Source organism: Scyliorhinus torazame, chromosome 29 (assembly GCF_047496885.1).
Source record: "Scyliorhinus torazame isolate Kashiwa2021f chromosome 29, sScyTor2.1, whole genome shotgun sequence".
Taxonomy (NCBI): Eukaryota; Metazoa; Chordata; class Chondrichthyes; order Carcharhiniformes; family Scyliorhinidae; genus Scyliorhinus; species Scyliorhinus torazame.
The window spans coordinates 5,437,390-5,459,241 of NC_092735.1; the positions used below are offsets into that span (position 1 = coordinate 5,437,390).

The 21,852-nt window shown below is 47.4% G+C and overlaps 1 protein-coding gene across 1 annotated transcript in view; it reads left to right on the forward strand.

Annotated features, from left to right (window-relative positions):
* Positions 1-21,852, forward strand: part of LOC140403819 (desumoylating isopeptidase 1-like) — a 30,004-nt gene that overhangs the window by 3,718 nt on the left and 4,434 nt on the right. Inside the window, exons 2-4 of the mRNA XM_072491981.1 lie at positions 8,845-8,866; positions 8,992-9,061; positions 10,220-10,329. Coding sequence (XP_072348082.1) covers positions 8,845-8,866; positions 8,992-9,061; positions 10,220-10,329 — 202 coding nt within the window. The remainder of the gene's footprint in view (positions 1-8,844; positions 8,867-8,991; positions 9,062-10,219; positions 10,330-21,852) is intronic.

Sequence of the window (21,852 nt, forward strand, 5' to 3'; positions counted from 1 at the left end):
GGCAAAAGCCCCCCTGACCAGACTGGTTACATGGGATGTTCATGGACTGAACTGGCCGGTTAAGAGAGCTCGTGTGTTCGCACACCTTAGACAGTTATAAGCGGTCATGGCTATGTTACGGGAGACTGACTTGAAGCTGGGAGACCAAATTAGATTAAAGAAGGGATGGGTCGGGCAAGTGTTTCATTCAGGATTGGACTTTAAAACAAGGGGGGTGGCTATCCTGATTAATAAAAGGGTGACATTCGAGGTGGGAGGATAGAAGTAGACCCGGGAGGCAGATTTATTATGGTTAGTGGGAAGCTAGAGGGAATGGCAGTGGTGCTGGTGAATATATATGCCCCAAACTGAGATGATGTGTTTATCAGGAAGGTGCTGGGAAAGATCCCAGTCCTTGACTCGCACCGGCTGATCATGGGGGGGTGACTTTAATACGCTCCAGGACCCAAGGATCAAGTTCGCTCTAAGAGGATCAATACAGGGATTCGCCCGGAGTTGGCAGCCGTTCATCGATTTCTTTAACAAAAACTGAACGTCAGCGTAAGGGGGAAAGGGAAAATAGGAGGCATGGTAATGTTAAATAATGATGTGGAGATGCCGGCGTTGGACTGGGGTGAGCACAGTATGAAGTCTTACAACACCAGGTTAAAGTCCAACAGGTTTGTTTCGATGTCACTAGTGACATCGCTAGGCTAGTGACATCGAAACAAACCTGTTGGACTTCGTAATGTTAAATAAGGACAGGGAATTTAGTATAAGGGTAATTGGGGTTAGGGCGGGAGAAGTGGGGTACGTGGTTTATTGTTTGTTATTTTAGGGGGTATTCTGTGCATCGACCCGTGCAATTGTTTTAGAAATGTCAATATGTTAAAATGTGAAAATTACAAATGCTTCAATAAAATATTTTCTAAAAAAAAAAAGAAAGAGCTGCTCCAAAGTCCTGATGCCCGCTTAGAATTGTTTTTAAATGCCCTTAAAAAGGCAGTTTGGAATTCTTTTGAAAGAGCAATTGATGTTTGATCAATCTGCTTTAAATCAGAGATTAGAATATTATCTATGCAAGTTTGGCGGTGTTACGGGGAGTTGGCCTGGATGGGGTACTCTTTCGGAACGTTGGTGCAGACCCAGTGAGCCGAATGGCCTCCTTCTGCACTGTAGGGTTTCCATGTTAACCAGTGGTATGAAGCGGTGTAGGGCAAGGGAGGGTACATGTATTAGGTTTGCAAAGGATCTCATTGAAAAGTGCAGCAGGTCCTTTCTGTGTTTCTATGTTCCTGGAGTATTTACCATAATCTCTTCCTGCATCTGAAATCCCGGTCCTCAAGTTACTGACTCATCAGCCCGTGGCCTTTTACGCTATTTTGTTTTTTTTGCCTCTTCTGAAGGTCCCCACTAATTGGATTTTGGTTTGTCTGCAAACTGGAACGCTGACCACAGCAAAGACGTGGTGCATTTTCCCCACAGGCCTCTGGTCAGGAAAACACAGTCAATAATGTTCTGTCAAAAATGGGTTGGAGGCGGGGAGGTGGGAATATGTTCTTATTGGTGAATGGGCCGGAGAGTGGAGCTGAGTCCACAAAGATCAGCCATGATCTCATTGAATGGCGGAACAGGCTCGAGGGGGCCAGATGGCCTACTCCTGCTCCTAGTTCTTATGTTCTTATAACCAAAAGGTGTCAGTTCAGCTCAACAAAGTTCTAATGTCCCAATCACATTGTGTGGGCAAAACTGTTGAAATGACTGATGGAAAAAGGAAGGTGTGTTGTTTTCCTCCTCATTACAGTCTGTGGTGTTCCCTTCTCCATGTCATACCAGCTCCCTGATAAAGTGGGGTGGTAGAAAGGTGATCAGGGAGTGATTCCAGCAAGAAGGTTTATCCCCAGGACTCACTTAACAAGAGCTGCATTTCAGCAATAACAGAGAAAATAGGAGCCAATTCAGCCCTTCGAGCCTGCTCCGGCATTAATTATGGTCATGACTGATCATCCAACCTGATCTCGCCTTCCCCATATCCTTTGATCCCAAAGATGTAGTGGCATTGGAGGCAGTTCAGAGGAGGTTCTCTAGGCTGTTTCCAGAGATACGGGGTATCATGTGAGTGTCCCTGTAAGAAATGTTTTTTGTCTTATCACATGTCTTCAGTGATGTCATTGTGTGGGTGGAGCTGGGCTGTGGCTCTGAGTTTACTTTCACTTTGTACTTTCGCTTTGAGTTTGGACTGGTTTGAACTGCACAGGTTGAAAGAAGGGTTTCTCTATCTTCAGGCTGTTTCCTGACTGCTTGATAACTTAAAATAAATAATTGTTTTCTGGAAGTAATTCCAACCTGCTGTTTGGAAAGGCAACAAGAGTATGAATACCAAGTCTTATACCAGTAAGAGTGCTGTACGCTGGGCTACACCTTTGAAAAGGGGGTTCTGGTTTTTACTTGGAGCTTAATATTAAATTGGAACAGTAAAGGGGGGGATTCATTAAGGGCTACACAAAGATTACTGTAGATGTGTGGGGTATTTATGTTTGTAGTTGAGAAAAATTCTTGAATGTGTGTGTTTATACAATGTTAACTAAATTCGGAGAATAAAGTTGGTTTTTGTGATTAAAAGCACCAAAGAACTCTGAATAACGCCTGAAAGGCAGGCTCTTCTCATCCCAGCCACATTCAATAAACAGTTGTAGGTCAGGTGAACTCCATGATATACTTTGGAGTTTTCTAAACCCTGACCCATAACAAATTGGGGGCTCGTGAAATAACATAGGGCAGCACGGTAGCATTGTGGACAGCACAATTGCTTCACAGCTCCAGGGTCCCAGGTTCGATTCTGGCTTGGGTCACTGGCTGTGCGGAGTCTGCACATCCTCCCCGTGTGTGCGTGGGTTTCCTCCGGGTGCTCCGGTTTCCTCCCACAGTCCAAAGATGTGCAGGTTAGGTGGATTGGCCATGATAAATTGCCCTTAGTGTCCAAAATTGCCCTTCGTGTTGGGTGGGGTTACTGGGTTATGGGGTTAGGGTGGAGGTGTTGACCTTGGGTAGGGTTCTCTTTCCAAGAGCCGGTGCAGACTCGATGGGCCAAATGGCCTCCTTCTGCACTGTAAATTCTATGATCTATGTAAATTCTATGATAACAGTCTATCTTTCGTCATTGTGTAGGCTTAGTGAACTTAAAGACAGTGAGGGGTGAGCATATTTGGGTTTGCTTTTTCATGTGTTGCATTCCAATTTAAATAGGGAGTGTGTTGTAGACAATGGCTCTTTCAGAGGCTCAGAAGTTTCTGGGGGGGGGGGAGAACATGCAGAGACTAAAAAAACCTCGTTCAGATTTGGCAAAACATTGCAGTTAACATTGCCTGACAAAATACGGAAAGAAGTAATTGCGACGGTAGCTGAGCAATTAAAATTTCCTGAGACACAGTCCGAATCATTGGAAATGGCAAGAATTCAATTACAGATCAAACAACTTGAACATGAAAAAGAATTAAAGCAACTTGAATACGAAATGAGGGAAAAAGAAAGAATAGCCCTTGCAGAACAAAAAGAAAGAGAAAGGGAGGTACAGATCAGTGAAAAAGAGAAGAAAAAAGAGATTTGAGCTTCAGAAACTGGCCGTGAAACATGAAAGTCAATTAAAATTGGCAGAGGTAAAGAGAAACTGAGGATAGTGAGAACGAGCGTCATGGTTGAAGGCTTGGTGGGGATCTATTTAAATATGTCCAAACATTGCAAGGTTTGATGAGAAGGAGGTAGAAGCCTTTTTCATTTCATTTGAGAAGGTAGCTAAACAAATGAAATGGCCACAGGACATGTGGGTATTACTGATTCAAACAAAGTTGGTAAGTAGAGCTAGTGAAGTGTTTGCATCACTACCGGAGGAGGTAACTGGGACGTATGAGGAGGTGAAGAAATCCATCTTAGCTGCATATGAACTAGTGCCTGAAGCCTACAGACAAAGGTTTGGAAATTTAAGGAAAGAACCTGGTCAAACATACATTTGAAAGGATCATCAAACAGAGTAATTTTGATAGATGGATAAGGGCTTTGAAAATAGACGAAACGTATCAAGCTCTGAGCAAAATGATAATTTTGGAGGAGTTTAAAAATTCAATTCCTGATGTAGTGAGAACTCTGTGGCAGAACAGAGGGTTAAAACGTCGAGATCAGGGCAGCATGGTGGCGCAGTGGGTTAGCCCTGCTGCCTCACGGTGCTGAAGTCCCAGGTTTGATTCTGGGGTCACTGGCCGTGTGGAGTTTGCACATTCTCCCCATGTCTGCGTGGGTTTCGCCCCCACATCCCAAAGATGTGCAGGGTTGGTGGATTGGCCACGCTAAATTGTCCCTTAATTGGAAAAAATGAATTGTGCACTCTAAATTATTTTTTTTAAACGAGAGATTAGCAGCAGAAATGGCAGATGATTATGAATTTGTTCATAAATCAAAGCTTGGTTTACAACATCAGTTTCAGCCTGTGAAGGATAATAAAAACTGGGGAAAAGAGAAATACTCAAGTGGAGAAGGTAAAGGGGATCTGATGGGAGATAATAAGGAGAGTGTACCTCAGATTTAAAAAGAAATCCAGGAGGGTGGAAGAGAAATGAAAAGTTTCAGATGTTTTTACTGTAATAAACTAGGCCATGTAAAGTCAGTGCTGGGGGTTGAAGAAAAGCACTGGGAAGGTTGATGTGGTAAAACAGGATAAGACTGGGGTTTGTTGAAATGGTAAAGGAAAGCCCAAGTGAAGCGAAGGAGGTGCAAATGAATGCCCAGCCTGATCAAGAGGTGATTGATAAGATGGTGCCAAATCTCTTTCAAGAATTTACTTGTGTGGGTAAAGTTTACTCGTGTATCAGGAGGAGTAGGTCAAGAAGTTAGAATTTTAAGAGATACAGGAGCAAGTCAATCTTTGATGGTAAGAGATGAGGAGTTATGTAGTTTGGGAGGAATATTGCCAGAAAAGGTGGTACTGTGTAGAATTCAGGGTGAGAAGAGTAGTGTTGCATTATATAAGGTAAGGTTGGAAAGTCCAGTGAAGAGTGAAGTGGTAGTAGGAGTAATAGATAAACTATCTTGTCCAGGAATACAGTTTATCTTGGGTAATGATATAGCTGGATCGCAGGTGGGAGTGATGCCTACTGTGGTTGATAAGCCAGTGGAAAATCAGACAACTGAAGTGTTGAAGGATGAATATCCTGGGATATTCCCGGATTGTGTAGTAACAAGGTTGCAAAGTCACAGGTTAAGACAAGAAGAGAAATCAAAGAGTGAAGATAAAGTTGAATTATAAGAAACGATTTTGATCAGATGGTTGGAAAAGAACAAGAACAGGTGGAGGATGATATTTTTACTTCAGGAAAGTTGGCGGAGTTGCAACAGAAAGATGTAGAAATAAAACTGATGTATCAGAAAGCACACGGAATCTGAGTGTATACCAGAATGTTATTACCTTAAAAATGATGTCTTAATGAGAAAATGGAGATCTTTATAGGCGAATGAAGTGGGCAGAAGTTCGTCAAGTGGTATTGTCGGTAGGGTAGAGAAAGGAGGTGTTGCGAGTAGCACATGAGGTACCAGTAGGAGGTCATTTGGGAGTAAGAAAGATTCGGGCCAAAATACAAAATAGAGTCTGGTTTAGCACAGTGGGCTAAGACAGCTGGCTTGTAATGCAGAACAAGAGCAGCAGTGTGGGTTCAATTTCCGTTCCAGCCTCCCCGAACAGGTGCCGGAATGTGGCGACTAGGGGCTTTTCACAGTAACTTCATTGAAGCCTACTTGTGACAATAAGCAATTATTATTATAAGATGTAGTTGAATTTTGTCGATCATGTCACACATGTCAAGTGATAGGGAAACCTCAAGCGGTGATAAAACTAGCGCCCTTAATACCCATTCCAGCATTTATGGAACCTTTTACAAGGGTCTTAATTGATTGCATAGGACCGCTTCCTAAAACAAAAAGTGGGAATCAATATCTTTTGACTATAGTGGATGTGTCTACCAGATTTCCAGAGGCCATTCCAGCACACCGTATTACAGCTAAAAAGATTGTAGAGGAGTTACTTAAATGCTTTACTAGATATGGACTACCCACAGAAATACAATCGGATCAAGGATCAAATTTTACCTTCAGGTTATTCAAGGAGATTATGAGAGATTAAACCGTTTAGGCCGATGCTCTCGAAAGTTTAGAAGAATGAGAGGAGATCAAATTGAGGTATTCAAGATGCTAAAAGGTGAATGAAATGAAAATCGCTTATTGTCACAAGTAGGCTTCAATTAAGTTACTGTGAAAAGCCCCTAGTCGCCACATTCCGGTGGCTGGCACACACACTGTTAAAATATGAGTAGGCCATTCAGCCCCTCAAGCCTGTTCTGCAATTCAACTAGACCATCTACCACAACACCGCCTTCCTGCGGTGATATCCTCATCCCTTGATATCATTAATATTGAGACATTGATCGATCTCTGTCTTGAATATACTGAATGACATGTCCTCCACAGCCCTCTGAGTGAAGAAATTCCTCATCTCAGCCTTAAATGACCTGCCCCTTATTCTGAGAATGTGCCCTCCCATCCCGGTTCTAGGCCCCCAGCCCAGCCTCTCCCATGCCATGCCTGTTTCAATGATATCACTGTCCGAAAGACGTGCTTGTTAGGTGAATTGGACATTCTGAATTCTCCCTCTGTGTACCCGAACAAGCGCCAGAATGTGGCGAACAGGGGATTTTCACAGTAACTTCATTGCAGTGTTAATGTAAGGATGGTTATATAAATTGTTGCACATTGAGCTGTCTCAGTCCTCCAATGGTTGGGAAGCAATACGTTCAAGGCACTGAAACGCGAGGTCTAGGATTTAAGACAACACAGGTTGCCACAGTAACTGGGAAATGTCTTTAAAAAGGTGAACGCAGAGCCACAATCCCCTCGTGACTGCTGTGTAATATGATTCATTCAGGGTAATCACCTGGCCTGTTTGCCCTGGTGGTAGAAAGTCAATGAGGTTTTAGACTGATTTGCTTTAGAACACAGAACGATACAGCGCAGTACAGGCCCTTCGGCCCACGATGTTGCACCGAAACAAAAGCCATCTAACCTACACTATGCCATTATCATCCATATGCTTATCCAATAAACTTTTAGATGCCCTCAATGTTGGCGAGTTCACTACTGTTGCAGGTAGGGCATTCCACGGCCTCACCGCTCTTTGCGTAAAGAACCTACCTCTGACCTCTGTCCTATATCTATTACCCCTCAGTTTAAAGCTATGTCCCCTCGTGCCAGCCATTTCCATCCGCGGGAGAAGGCTCTCACTGTCCACCCTGTCTAACCCCCTGATCATTTTGTATGCCTCTATTAAGTCTCCTCTTAACCTTCTTCTCTCCAACGAAAACAACCTCAAGTCCATCAGCCTTTCCTCATAAGATTTTCCCTCCATACCAGGCAACATCCTGGTAAATCTCTGCACCCGCTCCAAAGCCTCCACGTCCTTCCTATAATGCGGTGACCAGAACTGTACGCAATACTCCAAACTTTCTGGAGGATGATCACGTCAGCACCGAGTTGCTGTCAGAATCTGTACTGAATCACAGCACTGTCTTTCATTACTGCCCCATCACAGGCGGAAACAGCACAAAACTCTGAAACAGTCTCCCGTGGTGGGTACAGAGGTGGATGCAGCATGTGTTCAAATCTCACTGGCGTCGGGAGTTCGAGAATTTGAATTCCTTTAAAGAATAATTGAATGAAAGAAATCGGTAAAAGTGGCCATGAAAAGTGGCTGCTGTCCTTTAATAGTCTGGTCAATGTGTAGCTGCAGTCTCTCCCTTCCGAGATTTCACATCTTTAGAATTCTTTGCCTGTTTAGATCTCCTATTTCAATCTTTAAACTTTCAATATCCAAGCTCGCTGTCTCCTAATCTGATGAACAGAATTGTTACAGCGCAGGAAAATGAAAATCGCTTATTGTCACAAGTAGGCTTCAAATTAAGTTACTGTGAAAAGCCCCTAGTCGCCATATTCCAGCGCTTGTTCGGGGAGGCTGGTACGGGAATTGAACCGTGCTGCTGGCCTGCCTTGGTCTGCTTTAGGAGCCAGCGATTTAGCCCAGTGTGCTAAACCAGGAGGAGGCGACTTGGCCCATCATGTGTGCGCTGGGTCTCCGAATGAACAACTCGCCACCATCCCCCCCCCCCCCCCCCCCTCTCTTGCTGTCACCCTGCATGTTCTTCCATTTCAGTTAACGCTAATTTCCCCTTGCATGCATCCATTAAACCTGCTTTCACCACATTCTCAGGCAGAGCATTGCAAGCCCCAACCACTCGCTGCGTGAAAAGGATTTTCCACGCCCCATTTTATTTTTGTTGCATCTTAGTCCAAGAGAGTAAATAGCGTTACTGGGCTGCAGAGATAGGGTGGGGGAGTGAGCCCAGGTAGGGCGCTCTTTCTGGTGGATTGGCCATGATAAAGTGCCCTTAGTGTCCAAAAAGTGTAGATTGGGTGGAGGAGTGGGCTTAGGTAGGGTGTCCTTTCCAAGGGCCGGTGCAGACTCGATGGGCCGAATGGCCTCCTTGTGCACTGTAAATTCTATGAAAAACATTCTATGATTCAGAGGGTTGCTGCAGACTCGATGGCCTAAATGGTCTCTTTCTGCACTGTCGGGATTCTATGATCGGTTTAAATCTGTCACTCTCCTACTTTGTCACCTTGGTCTTCTGTACAATGGCTGTGACCCTTCCCCCAGACTCCGAATGAAGAGTAATGACGGCCTCTGTTTGGTGTGAGTTAACAGTATGTGAGAGTTACCGAGTCCCACCTCTTTAGCCACTCATCTCTCTTTCTTTATTTCTTTATAAACAGGAAAACAACTTGATGGAATATGGTGAGTTAATCTGCAAATTTCAAAGCAACTATTGGTCTTTAGTTTATATTAACATGTGTATATATTAAAAAAGATCATTATTACAATGCATCTGCAAAATACATTTGTATTTGCTCCGTCTTCAGGCACACTGCAATTGTTGTCAATGGAGAGGAGTTTTTCTACGGGTCCGGTGGAATTGCTAACTGTCAGCCCGTGAGTGACCTCCTAAATGTTTATCCGTGCACACTTTGTCCCATTCTTCGTCTGATTTCATGTTTGTGCATCAGCCCTTCCCATCCCAACCTGACCACCAGTCAGCTCAGTACTTCATTTTGAGCACCATTCTCCTCCTGCCCATAAAGGCAATCAGGAAGACCCAGGCCCACAAATTCTCCAGATTAGGATTTATTTCTGTGTGCCGTGACCACCTTTTCCCAGAAATCATTGAATGCTAACTCGATGAGGTTAAGGATGCCATCTTGACTCCCTCTTGTGGAATCCTGTTTGACTGGTTGATCACCTTTGGGGGTGGGGGGGGATTGAATAAAACCTCCTTCCGGGTAGTTACCTTCAGCAGCCCAAACTTCCTCCAAAGCCAACCACAGCAAACACAGCACCTACTGACCTGTTCGTCCTCCTTAATAATCCAGTAGTGATCGGGTTCACACTCTGGGAATTCTTTGTTTTAAAATAAATTTAGAGTACCCAATTATTTTTTTCCAATTAAGGGGTCATTTAGCGTGGCCAATCCACCTCCCCTGCATATCTTTGATATCTTTGGGTTGTGGGGGTGAGACCCACGCAGACACGGGGAGAATGTGCAAACTCCACACGGACAGTGACCAGGGGCCGGGATCGAACCTGGGACCTCAGCGCCGTGAGACAGCAGTGCTAACCACTGTGCCACCGTGCTGCCCTAAGACTCTGGGGATTCTATATACAATGATCCAAGTGCAGGAATTCTGTTTTGTTTTCATTTTCCCTGACTTGGGGATACTGAAGTTAATGGCATGGCAGCTTGAGATATCCCTGGGAGCTCATATTTTACCCATATTCAATAAAACGTCCTCTTCATTGCTTGTGGCACTGCATAGGTCTGGGCTTACGGTCCTGATGAATTGCCCAGCAATTGAAGATCATTTTGGGTCTTGACACCAGCGGTGTCGAGGTATTCTTGCATTGGGGTGATCTTTCCTGAACCCTGGGGGAAAAGGTGATGCATGTGGGAGGAATAAGAGAATTATACACACAGTCAGCTGTGTTGTAATGATGGGACGCACTGAGCACACCGTCTGTCTGATGTACCATTGGGTCAAAATGACCAATTAACCTGCTATAATGCCCTGTTTTCCCTTTCTTTCTGGTTCCCAGGGTGGAACTTTACTTGGGCCGCCTGACTCTGTCATTGATCTTGGGACCACTGAAGTGACTGAGGAATTAATCATGGAGTACTTATCATCTCTGGGCGAGTGTGCTTTCAGGTTAGTCATTCTTCGTTCTGCGTGCTTTTAGAGTGGAATTGCTTTGATGGGTTACCGAGAATCAAATGCAAGGATACCCCATGGTTTGGGGTCACTGGTAGTTGCGAACGGTTTGTCTGTTTGTATATTACTTTAATTCTAGCTACTGTGCAAGTATCTTGTTCAGGTTACTTGTGTGATAAATTTTCCACAAAAAATGCCAAATGCAAACTTCCCGCTGCAATTGCACCCTCCTGCCTGTGGTGGCAGTGCTGCATCACAGGAGGGTAGATAGTAGCCAGTCCGATTCCTGGGCTGAAGATGCCGATGCTGACTGGGGGGGGGGGGCAGTAAAAACCCATCTTGTTTTAATCTGTATCACTGTGTGGGGTATGCTCTTCTGTGAAGATTGAATTTGTAACATAGAACATACAGTGCAGAAGGAGGCCATTCCACCCATCGAGTCTGCACCGACCCACTTAAGCCCTCACTTCCACCCTATCCCCGTAACCCGATAACCCCTCCTCACCTTTTTTGTCACTAAGGGCAATTTATCATGGCCAATCCACCTAACCTGCACATCTTTGGACTGCGGGAGGAAACCGGAGCACCCGGAGGAAACCCACGCAGACACGGGGGGAACGTGCAGACTCCGCACAGACAGTGACCCAGCAGGGAATCGAACCTGGGACCCTGGCGCTGTGAAACCACAGTGCTAATCACTTGTGCTACTGTGCTGCCCTCGCGGGTTTGCTGAATAATGAACATTGAAGCTTTATCTGAACTCCATCTACCTGCCTGGATTCTATAACCCTCTGCATCGCTGCATAACAGAAATCTACTGGTCTTGGTTTTGAGGTTTTTAATTGAGACCCCAACCACCCCAGCCTCAACAGCTTTTTGTTTGTGTGGGAGAGTCTCCCAGATCTCCAGTATCCATTTGTGTGTGACGTGTTATGGGCCAGGGTTTAGGGAACCCCAAAGTGTATCATGCAGTTCACCTGACCCACGACGTTTACTCGATTGTGGTATGGCGAGCACTCTACAGGTGTGATGCAACAGAGCATTACAGTACTTTTAAATTAAAACAATGTTTATTTATGAAACCAGTTAACACTTTATAAACCCACATCTTAACAACTATCAACACCAATAAATCCCCAAAGAATACAGTACTCGATAGATGACCTTTAAGAAATTCCCAAACAACATCCGGAAGACAAAAGACCCTTTTTAACACCGAGATCAGGTTTAAATTCACTAATGAGAGCAGTCAGCACTTTGAAATCACCCAAATGATCTGGAGACTGTCTTTAGTTTGCAGAGAGATCCTTACACAGCTCCTCGCTTTGCCTGCAGCTATCCAGCTCTCAAAACGAAACTAACCACACCCTGTAGCAAACAGCCTAAAACGAAAGTAAAGCAGACAGACAGCCCAGCTCCACCCACCCTCTGACATCACTGCTGCTCTCCAATAAACCCCCATTTCTTAAACACCCATTTCTTAAAGGTACTCTCACATGACAAACGTGTTCCCTGACTCACCTGTGAATGACCTGGCTCGATCTTAAAGTTCTACCCCCTTGTTCTGAACTTGAGAAAATTATTTTTCTCCATCTCCTCTATCAACTCCTTTAAGCATCTTAAACCAAGTAGATATACGGCATGCTGGCCCGTATCGGTCGGGGCATTGAATATAAAAATTGGCAAGTCATGTTGCAGCTGTACAAGACCTCATTTGGAATATTGTGTACAATTCTGGTTGCCACACTACCAGAAGGATGTGGAGGCTTTGAAGAGGGCACAGAAGAGATTTACCAGGACGTTGTCTGGTATGGAGGGTGTTAGCTATGAGGAGAGGTTAGATGGACTCGGTCTGTTCTCACTGGAACGACGGAGATTGAGAGGCGACCCAATAGAAGTCTACAAGATTGAGTGGCATGGACGGAATGGATAGTCAGATGCTCTTTCCTAGGGTAGGAGAGTCATGTACTGGGCTACACAGGTTTAAAGTGCTCGAGGAGAAGCTGAGAACAGATGAGTGAGGCATATTTTTTTACACAGGGTGGTAAATATATGGAAGGCGCTGCCCGGGGAGGTGGTGGAAGAAGATATGATAGCGGCATTTAAGGGACATCTAGACAAATATATGAATAGGGTTGGAATGGAAGGATACAGACTGTTTTAGTTTAGGCAGGTACCATGGTCAGCGCAGGCTTGGAGGGCCGAAGGGCCTGTTCCTGTGCTGTATTGTTCTTTGTTGAATTTGATCATCCTTCGGTGCCGAGGTCCCAGGTTCGATCCCGGCTCTGGGTCACTCTCCGTGTGGAGTTTGCACATTCTCCCCGTGTTTGCGTGGGTTTCGCCCCCACAACCCAAAGATGTGCAGGGTTGGTGAATTGACCACGCTAAATTAGTACATAAGAACTAACATAAGAATATTAGGAGTAGGCCATCTGGCCCCTCGAGCCTGCTCCACCATTCAATGAGATCATGGCTGATATTTTGTGGACTCAGCTCCACTTTCCGGCCCGAACACCATGACCCTTAATCCCTTTAGTCTTCAAAAAACTATCTATCTTTATCTTAAAAACATTTAATGAAGGAGCCTCTACTGCTTCACTGGGCAAGGAATTCCATAGATTCATAATATTTTGGGTGACAAAGTTCCTCCTAAATTCAGTCCTAAATCAACTTCCCCTTATTTTGAGGCTATGCCCCCAAGTTCTGCTTTCACCCTCCAGTGGAAACTATCTGCCTGCATCTATCCTATCTATTTCCCTCATAATTTTATATGTTTCTCTACGATCCCCCCCCTCATCCTTCTAAATTCCAATGAGTACAGTCCGAGTCTGCTCAACCTCTCCTCGTACTCCAACCCCTTCAGCTCTGGGATTAACCTAGTGAATCTCCTCTGCACACCCTCCAGTGCCATTACATCCTTTCTCAGGTAAGGAGAGCAAAACTGAACACAATACTCCAGGTGTGGCCTCACTAACACCGTATACAATTGCAGCATAACCTCCCTAGTCTTAAACTCCATCCCTCTAGCAATGAAGGACAAAATTCCATTTGCCTTAATCACCTGTTGCACCTGTAAACCAACTTTTTGCGACTCATGCACTAGCACACCCAGGTCTCTCTGCACAGCAGCATGTTTTAATATTTTATCATTTAAATCATCCGTTTTGTTGTTATTCCTACCAAAATGGATAACCTCACATTTGTCAACATTGTATTCCATCTGCCAGACCCTAGCCCATTCACCTAGCCTATCCAAATCCCTCTGCAGACTTCCAGTATCCTCTGCACTTTTTGGTTTACCACTTATCTTAGTGTCGTCTGCAAACTTGGACACATTGCCCTTGGTCCCCAACTCCAAATCATCTCTGTAAATTGTGAACAGTTGTGGGCCCAACACTGATCCCTGAGGGACACCACTAGCGACTGATTGCCAACCAGAGAAACACCCATTAATCCCCACTCTTTGCTTTCTATTAATTAACCAATCCTCTATCCATGCTACTACTTTCCCCTTAATGCCATGCATCTTCATCTCATGCAGCAACCTTTTGTGTGGCACCTTGTCAAAGGCTTTCTGGAAATCCAGATATATCACATCCATTGGCTCCCCGTTATCTACCGCACTAGTAATGTCCTCAGAAAATACCACTAAATTAGTTAGGCCGACCTGCCCTTTATGAACCCATGCTGCGTCTGCCCAATGGGACAATTTCCATCCAGATGCCTCGCTATTTCTTCCTTGATGATAAATTCCAGCATCTTCCCTACTACCGAAGTTAAGCTCACTGGCCTATAATTACCCGCTTTCTGCCTACCTCCTTTTTTAAACAGTGGTGTCACGTTTGCTAATTTCCAATCAGCCGAGACCACCCCAGAGTCTAGTGAATTTTGGTAAATTATCACTAGTGCATTTGCAATTTCCCTAGCCATCTCTGTTAGCTGTCATGTGAAAGTCCTTTAAGGGGACTTCCGGTTGCGGCTATGCGGAGCTAAGCCGCACGATTCGGCAGCTCCCGCTATTACGGACTTTCGGGCTCATTGGAGGAGCCCCAACGGAATTTGTTTGAAGACAACCCGTGGGGAAGTGAAGAGAGAGGTCCCCCTCCAACGTTTATGGACCGGACCAGAAGTGCAACGGCCAAAAAAGCGGCATTGGAGCAGCGGGAGAAGCGAGGGAAAAAAATCAAAATGGCGGAGTGCGGGCCGGAGCTGCAGGAATTCATCATGCGCTGCTTCGAGGAGCTGCGCAAGGAGATGCTGGCGGTAATTGAAGGGCTAGGGATGACCTAGAAGGCCCACGAGGTGAAGATCCAGGAGGTACAGAAGAAAGTCAGTGAGAATGAGGGCGAGCTCTTGGGCCTAGCAGTGAGAGTGGAGCGTCACGAGGCGCTACACAAGAGGTGGGCGGGAAGACTCGAAGACCTGGAGAACAGGTCGAGGAGAAAGAATCTGCGGATCCTGGGTCTCCCAGAAGGAGTGGAGGGGACCGATGCTGTGGCATACGCGGGCACGATGATCGGGGCGATGATGGGCGCGGCGGCCCCTTCGAGGTCGCTGGAGTTGGATGGGGCGCACCGGGTGCTGGCGAGGAAGCCCAAGGCAAATGAGCCGCCAAGGGCGATGGTGGTGAGATTTCACCGGTTCACGGACAGAGAGAGGGTCCTGAAATGGGCCAAGAAGGAGCGGAGCAGCAAGTGGGACAATGCAGAGATCCGAATATACCCGGACTGGAGCACGGAGGTTGCAAAGCGGAGAGCGGGTTTCAACCGGGCCAAAGCGGCGTTGCACCGGAAAGGAGTGCGATTCGGAATGCTGCAGCCAGCGCGACTGTGGGTCACATACAAGGACCAACACTATTACTTCGAAACGCCTGAAGAGACGTGGACCTTTGTACAAGCCGAAAAGTTGGACTCTAACTGAGGGTTTGTGAGGGTGGGGGAGATGTTTGAGGTTTGATGTGTGATGGTTGTTGTATATAGGGGGTCAATCACGCGCAGGAAATGTTACATGGGCTGGGGGAGAGAGACCAGGCTGTGACAGGAGCTGCGCCAGAAGGGGGGGAGCGGGCTTTGGAAAGCGCGTGGTTTTTCCCGCGTGCGGGAAGAAAGGTGGGATGGGGAACGAAGGAACGCATATTGATTGGGAGACTCCCACACGGGGAGGTCAAAGGGATGGCGGGGGAAGTCGGGGTCAGCAGGTGTCAGATGACTTACAGGAGTGATATGGGGGAGCAAAAAAGCTAGACAGGGGTCTAGCGGGGGGGGGGGGGGGGGGAGAGGGTTGCTGCTGCACTGGCCGAAAGGGAATGGGACACGAGGTGGTCTGGACAGGGGTCCCCCGGCTGGGGGACTGGAGGGTGACCAACTGTGGCGGCTGGATGTGGGACTGCTGGCAGATGAGGGGGTGTGTGGGAAGGTGAGGGGGTGTAGCGAAAGGTACTTAAAGGCCAACGACAACGGGGGGTGGGGGGGGGGTGGTGGTATGGGAGGCGTTGAAGGTGGTGATCAGGGGAGAGCTAATCTCCATCAGGGCTCATAGGGAGAAGACAGAGGGCATGGAAAGGGAGAGGTTAGTGGGGGAGATTTTGAGAGTGGACAGGAGATACGCAGAGGCCCCGGAGGAAAGATTACTTGGGGAAAGACGACGGCTCCAGGTGGAGTTTGACCTGTTGACCACGGAAGGCAGAGGCACAGTGGAGGAAGGCGCAGGGGGCGACCTACGAGTATGTGGAAAAGGCTAGTCGGATGCTGGCACACCAGCTCCGTAAGAGGACGGCAGCGAGGGAAATGGGGGGAATCAAAGATGGAAGGGGAGCCATGGTTCGGAATGCGACGAAAATAAACGAGGTATTCAAGGCTTTCTATGAAGAGCTGTACAGATCCCAGCCCCCAGCGGGGGAAGAGAGGATGAGACGATTCCTAGACCAACTGAGGTTCCCGAGGGTGGAGGAGCAAGAGGTGGCTGGTTTGGGGGCACCAATTGGGTTGGAGGAGCTGAGTAAGGGTTTGGGGAGTATGCAGGCGGGAAGACCCCGGGGCCGGACGGGTTCCCGGTGGAGTTCTACAGAAAGTACGTAGACCTGTTGGCCCCGCTACTAGTGAGGACCTTTAACGAGGCAAGAGAGGAGGGGACCCTGCCTCCGACAATGTCGGAAGCGACAATTTCTTTGATCCTAAAGCGGGACAAGGATCCACTGCAATGTGGATCGTACAGGCCGATCTTGCTCCTCAATGTGGACGCTAAGTTATTGGCAAAAGTGCTGGCCACGAGGATTGAGGATTTTCTCGTGGGGGTGATTCATGAGGACCAGACGGGATTCGTAAAGGGCAGGCAATTAAACACAAATGTGCGGCGGCTCTTAAGCGTGATAATGATGCCATCGGAGGTGGGAGAGGCGGAGATAGTGGCAGCTATGGACGCGGAAAAGGCCTTTGACCGAGTAGAGTGGGAGCACCTCTGGAAGGTGTTGCGTAGGTTTGCGTTCGGAGGAAGGTTTATCAGTTGGGTTAAGCTCCTTTACAGAGTCCCGGTGGTGAGTGTAGTGACGAACCGGCGGAGGTCGGAGTATTTTCGGTTGTACCGAGGAACGAGGCAGGGGTGCCCCCTGTCCCCCCCCCCCTGTTGTTTGCATTGGCAATCGAACCCTTGGCCATGTCATTGAGGGAGTCTAATAAATGGAGGGGGGTGGTTCGAGGGGGAGAAGAGCATCGGGTGTCGCTATATGCGGATGACCTGTTTTATGTGGCGGATCAATTGGAGGGGTTGGTGGAGGTCATGCAGACTTTAAGGGAGTTTGGGGAGTTTCCGGGCTATAAGGTCAATGTAGGGAAGAGTGAGCTCTTTGTATTACAGGCAGGGGACCAAGAAAGAGGGATAGAGGACCTACCGCTGAGGAGGGCGGCGGGGAGTTTTCGGTAGCTGGGGATCCAGATAGCCAGGAGTTGGAAACTGAATCTGACGAGGTTGGTGGAGCAAATGGAGGAGGACTTCAAAAGATGGGACATGTTACCGCTCTCACTGGCGGGTAGAGTGCAGTCGGTCAAAATGGTGGTCCTTCCGAGGTTTCTGTTTGTGTTTCAGCGCCTTCCCATCGTGATCACCAAGGGCTTTTTTAAGAGAGTAGGTAGGAGTATTATGGGGTTTGTGTGGGCAAATAAGACCCCAAGAGTAAGGAGAGGGTTCCTGGAACGCAGTAGGGACCGAGGAGGGTTGGCGCTGCCAAACCTAGGGAGCTACTACTGGGCAGCAAATGTGGCGATGATCCGCAAGTGGGTTATGGAGGGAGAGGGGGCGGCATGGAAGAGGATGGAGATGGCGTCCTGTAAAGGAACGAGCCTGGGGGCGTTGGTGACGGCACCGCTGCCGTTCTCGCCGTCAAAGTATACCACGAGCCCGGTGATGGTGGCAACGCTAAGGATCTGGGGCCAGTGGAGACGGCACAGGGGTGCAGTGGGAGCCTCGGTGTGGTCCCCGATCAGGGGTAACCACCGGTTTGTCCCGGGGAAGATGGACGGGGGGTTCCAGAGCTGGCATCGGGCGGGAATTAGAAGAATGGGGGACCTGTTCATTGACGGGACGTTTGTGAGCCTAGGGGGCACTGGAGGAGAAGTTCGAGTTACCCCTGGGAAATGCCTTTAGATTTATACAGGTGAGGGCGTTTGTGAGGCGACAAGTGAGGGAATTCCCGTTGCTCCCAGCACAAGAAATTCAAGACAGGGTGATCTCGGGCGCATGGGTCGGGGAGGGTAAGCTGTCGGCAATACACCAGGAGATGAAAGAAGAGGGGGAAGCGCTGGTAGAAGAGCTGAAGGGTAAATGGGAGGAGGAGCTGGGGCAGGAGATCGAGGAAGGTCTGTGGGCTGATGCCCTAGGCAGGGTTAATTCCTCCTCGTGTGCCAGGCTCAGCCTGATACAATTTAAGGTGGTTCACAGAGCTCACTTGACAGGGGCGAGGTGGAACGAAGGAGGTTGAGGGGAGACCTGATAGAGGTCTACAAAATTATGAGGGGCATAGACAGAGTGGATAGTCAGAGGCTTTTCCCCAGGGTAGAGGGGTCAATTACTAGGGGGCATAGGTTTAAGGTGAGAGGGGCAAGGTTTAGAGTAGATGTACGAGGCAAGGTTTTTACTCAGAGCGTAGTGGGTGCCTGGAACTCGCTACCGGAGGAGGTGGTGGAAGCAGGGATGATAGTGACATTTAAGGGGCATCTTGACAAATACATGAATAGGATAGGAATAGAGGGATACGTACCCAGGAAGTGTAGAAGATTGTAGTTTAGTCGGGCAGCATGGTCGGCACGGGCTTGGAGGGCCGAAGGGCCTGTTCCTGTGCTGTACATTTCTTTGTTGAGCAGGTTCTTTGGGGTAGAGGACAGATGTGGAAGGTGCTCAGGGAGCCCGGCGAACCATGTCCACATGTTTTGGTCATGCCCGGCACTGGAGGGGTTCTGGAGAGGAGTGGCAGGAGCAATATCTCAGGTGGTGAAAGTCCGGGTCAAGCCAAGCTTGGGGCTAGCAATATTTGGAGTAGTGGATGAGCCGGGAGTGCAGGAGGCGAAAGAGGCCGGCATTCTGGCCTTTGCGTCCCTAGTAGCCCGGCGAAGGATCTTGCTAATGTGGAAGGAGGCGAAGCCCCCTAGCGTGGAGGCCTGGATAAACGACATGGCTGGGTTCATAAAGCTGGAGAGGATTAAGTTTGCCTTGAGAGGGTCTGCGCAGGGGTTCTACAGGTGGTGGCAACCGTTCCGAGACTATCTCGCGGAGCATTAGAGGAAGGTCGGTCAGCAGCAGCAGCAACCCGGGGGGGGGGGGGGTGGATGAGCAAGAGATAACATGAAGGGTGGGGGAAACTGGCACGTGCGGGAGAGAGCCAGTGTGTAAAGCTATGTAAATATACCATTTTGCCATGTATGTATCTTGCTCAGTGCGATTTCTTGTTATTTTGTTACGGGGCGGGGGGGGGGTTATTGTTTGTAAGGGAGAAAAATTGTGTTGTTAAAAAACTTGAATAAATATATATTTTTTAAAATAGAGTGCCTTTAAGAAATGGATGTTTAAGCAATGTACCTTTAAGAAATGCAGTGATGTCAGTGTGGGTGGAGCTGGGCTTTAGCTCGGCCATTTTGAAGTTTTTAGTTTCAGTTTGAGGAGGAAGCTGCGAGTGTCTGTGTTTTGCTGAGAGCTACTTGAAAGGAGAAAGCCAGTCCTGAGAGAGCCTTTTGAGAATTGGCTGTGTGCTCCATGAAAACGTGCTGGGACTGCAGGCTGATACATCTTTCCCATCCAACAGAAAATATATATTAACTGTAACCTAGTGTTACTGTTTTTGTGAAGGTGAAGTTTTTTTGGATGTGTGCAGGAACAGTTTGCAGGATTGGGTGGTGTATTATTTTCAGGGTTATCTTTGAAGTAAGGTGTGTTAAGAGATCCAATGTTTATTTAAAAGGTTAATTTGAGTTCATGGAATAAACATTGTTTTGTTTTAAAAACCACGTGTCTATAATTGTAATACCACATCTGGGGAACAAGCCGTGTGCTTCAAAAGCAACAATCCATTAAAGGTGGGAGTTGGATGAACTCCATGATACATTTTGGGGTTCTGACAACATCTCTCCCATAACAATTGGGGGCTCGAGGGGGATAAAAGTCTATCTATTGGATTGGCTTTTGTGAACTTAAAGACAGTGAAGGATTGTTGCTTTTCCGGTGTGATATTTTAGTTTAAGTGGGGAGAGTGCTGTGAACAATGACTCTTTCAGATGGGGGATAATCAGATTTTAGTATAATTGTATCATCATTTCAACCTTTTAGATTAATTTTTGTACCCGTCCCACTAACGCTTTCCTCAGAAAGGCCAGCAGTTCCACCAAGCCCAAATCCTCCAGACACCAAGCCCCGAGTTTGTTTGACACTGTCCATATTGTCCGGAAGGGGATTATGAGGGACTAAACGGGAAGGGCCCTTACACCTTTGAGGGGATGAGCTGACTGGTGGTGATTTAACCTGAGGGTCACCACACCTCAGGCGGTCCAGGGGCCGGTTTAGCTCCGTTGTCTGGACAGCTGGTTTGTGATGCAGAGCGAGGCCAGCACTGTGGGTTCAATTCCCAAACAAGCTGAGGTTATTTATCTTAACTCATCTACGTAGACTGCATATTTTCACCTGAATAACATCACCTCACTCTGCCCCGTCTCTGCTTAACTCTGCTGAAGCCTCATTTATGCCTTTTTTTTTTTACCCATGGCCATTCCAATGCACACCTGGCCAGCCTCCCACATTCTGCCCTTCTCAAAATTTAGGCCTTCCTAAACAGCTACTCCTGTCTGAATTCGCACCGATATCCCTGTGCTTGCTCATTGGCTCCCGGTTCCAACAACACTGCTTTTTAAAATTCTCAACCTTGGTTCCAGATTCCTCGATCACCTCACCCCTCCCTCCCTCTGTCTATCATCCCCTCCAGTCCTGCAGCCCTCTAATTCCGGCCTCTTACACAACCCTGATATTAAGCACTCCACCATTTTGCAGCCTTGCCCTTTACTGCCTCGATCCTAAATTCTGTCATTTCCTCCATGAACCTTACTTCCTTTCTCCAAGGTGCTCCTTTAAACCTACCCCTTTGACTTAACCTTTGGTCTTCCACGCTAATCAGTGGTTCTGTGTCATATTTTGTTTGAAAACTCTCCTTTGGGCATTCCACTGTGTTACTGTTGCTACATAAATGCAAGTTGTTGTTGTAGCAGAGAAGTCAGCCACCTTGCACTGGAGATGGTAGGAGACGGCGGCGGCAGGGTGGTAATGTCACTGGGTTAGTAATCCAGGAGCCCAGGTTAATGCTCTGGGGACATGGGTTCAAATCCCACCGCAGCTGGTGGAATTTAAATTCAATCAACAAACCTGGAATATGAAGCTATTCTCAGTAACGGTGTATAAACCACTATAGTTGATTGTTGTTAAAAACCCATCTGGTCCGCTAATGCCCCACAGCAATGTGATTGACCCTAAACTGCTCCCCTCTGAAATGCCCGAGCAAGCCCCTCAGTTCAAGGGTAATAAGGGGTGAGCAATAAACGGCGGCCAGCCAGCGATGCCCACGTCCCGTAGGAGAATATAGAGCACAATCCACCTACCCTTGGCTTGTGAGGGCGAGACGCACGCAGACACTGGGAGAACAAAGAACAATACAGCACAGGAACAGGCCCTTCGGCCCTCCAAGCCTGCACCGGCCATGGTACCTGCCTAAGCTAAAACCGTCTGCACTTACGGAGTCCGTATCCTTCCATTCCCACCCTATTTGTCTAGATGCCCCTTAAATGCCGCTATCGTACCTGCTCCCACCACCTCCCCAGGCAGTGCGTTCCATATATTTACCACCCTCTGTGTAAAACAACTTGCCTCGCACTTCCCCTTTAACCTTTTATTGTCACAAGTATGAAGTTACTGTGAAAAGTCCCTAGGCGCCACATTCCAGCACCTGTTCGGGTAAACCTTAAACTTTAAACCTCGATCACCTCACCCCACTAT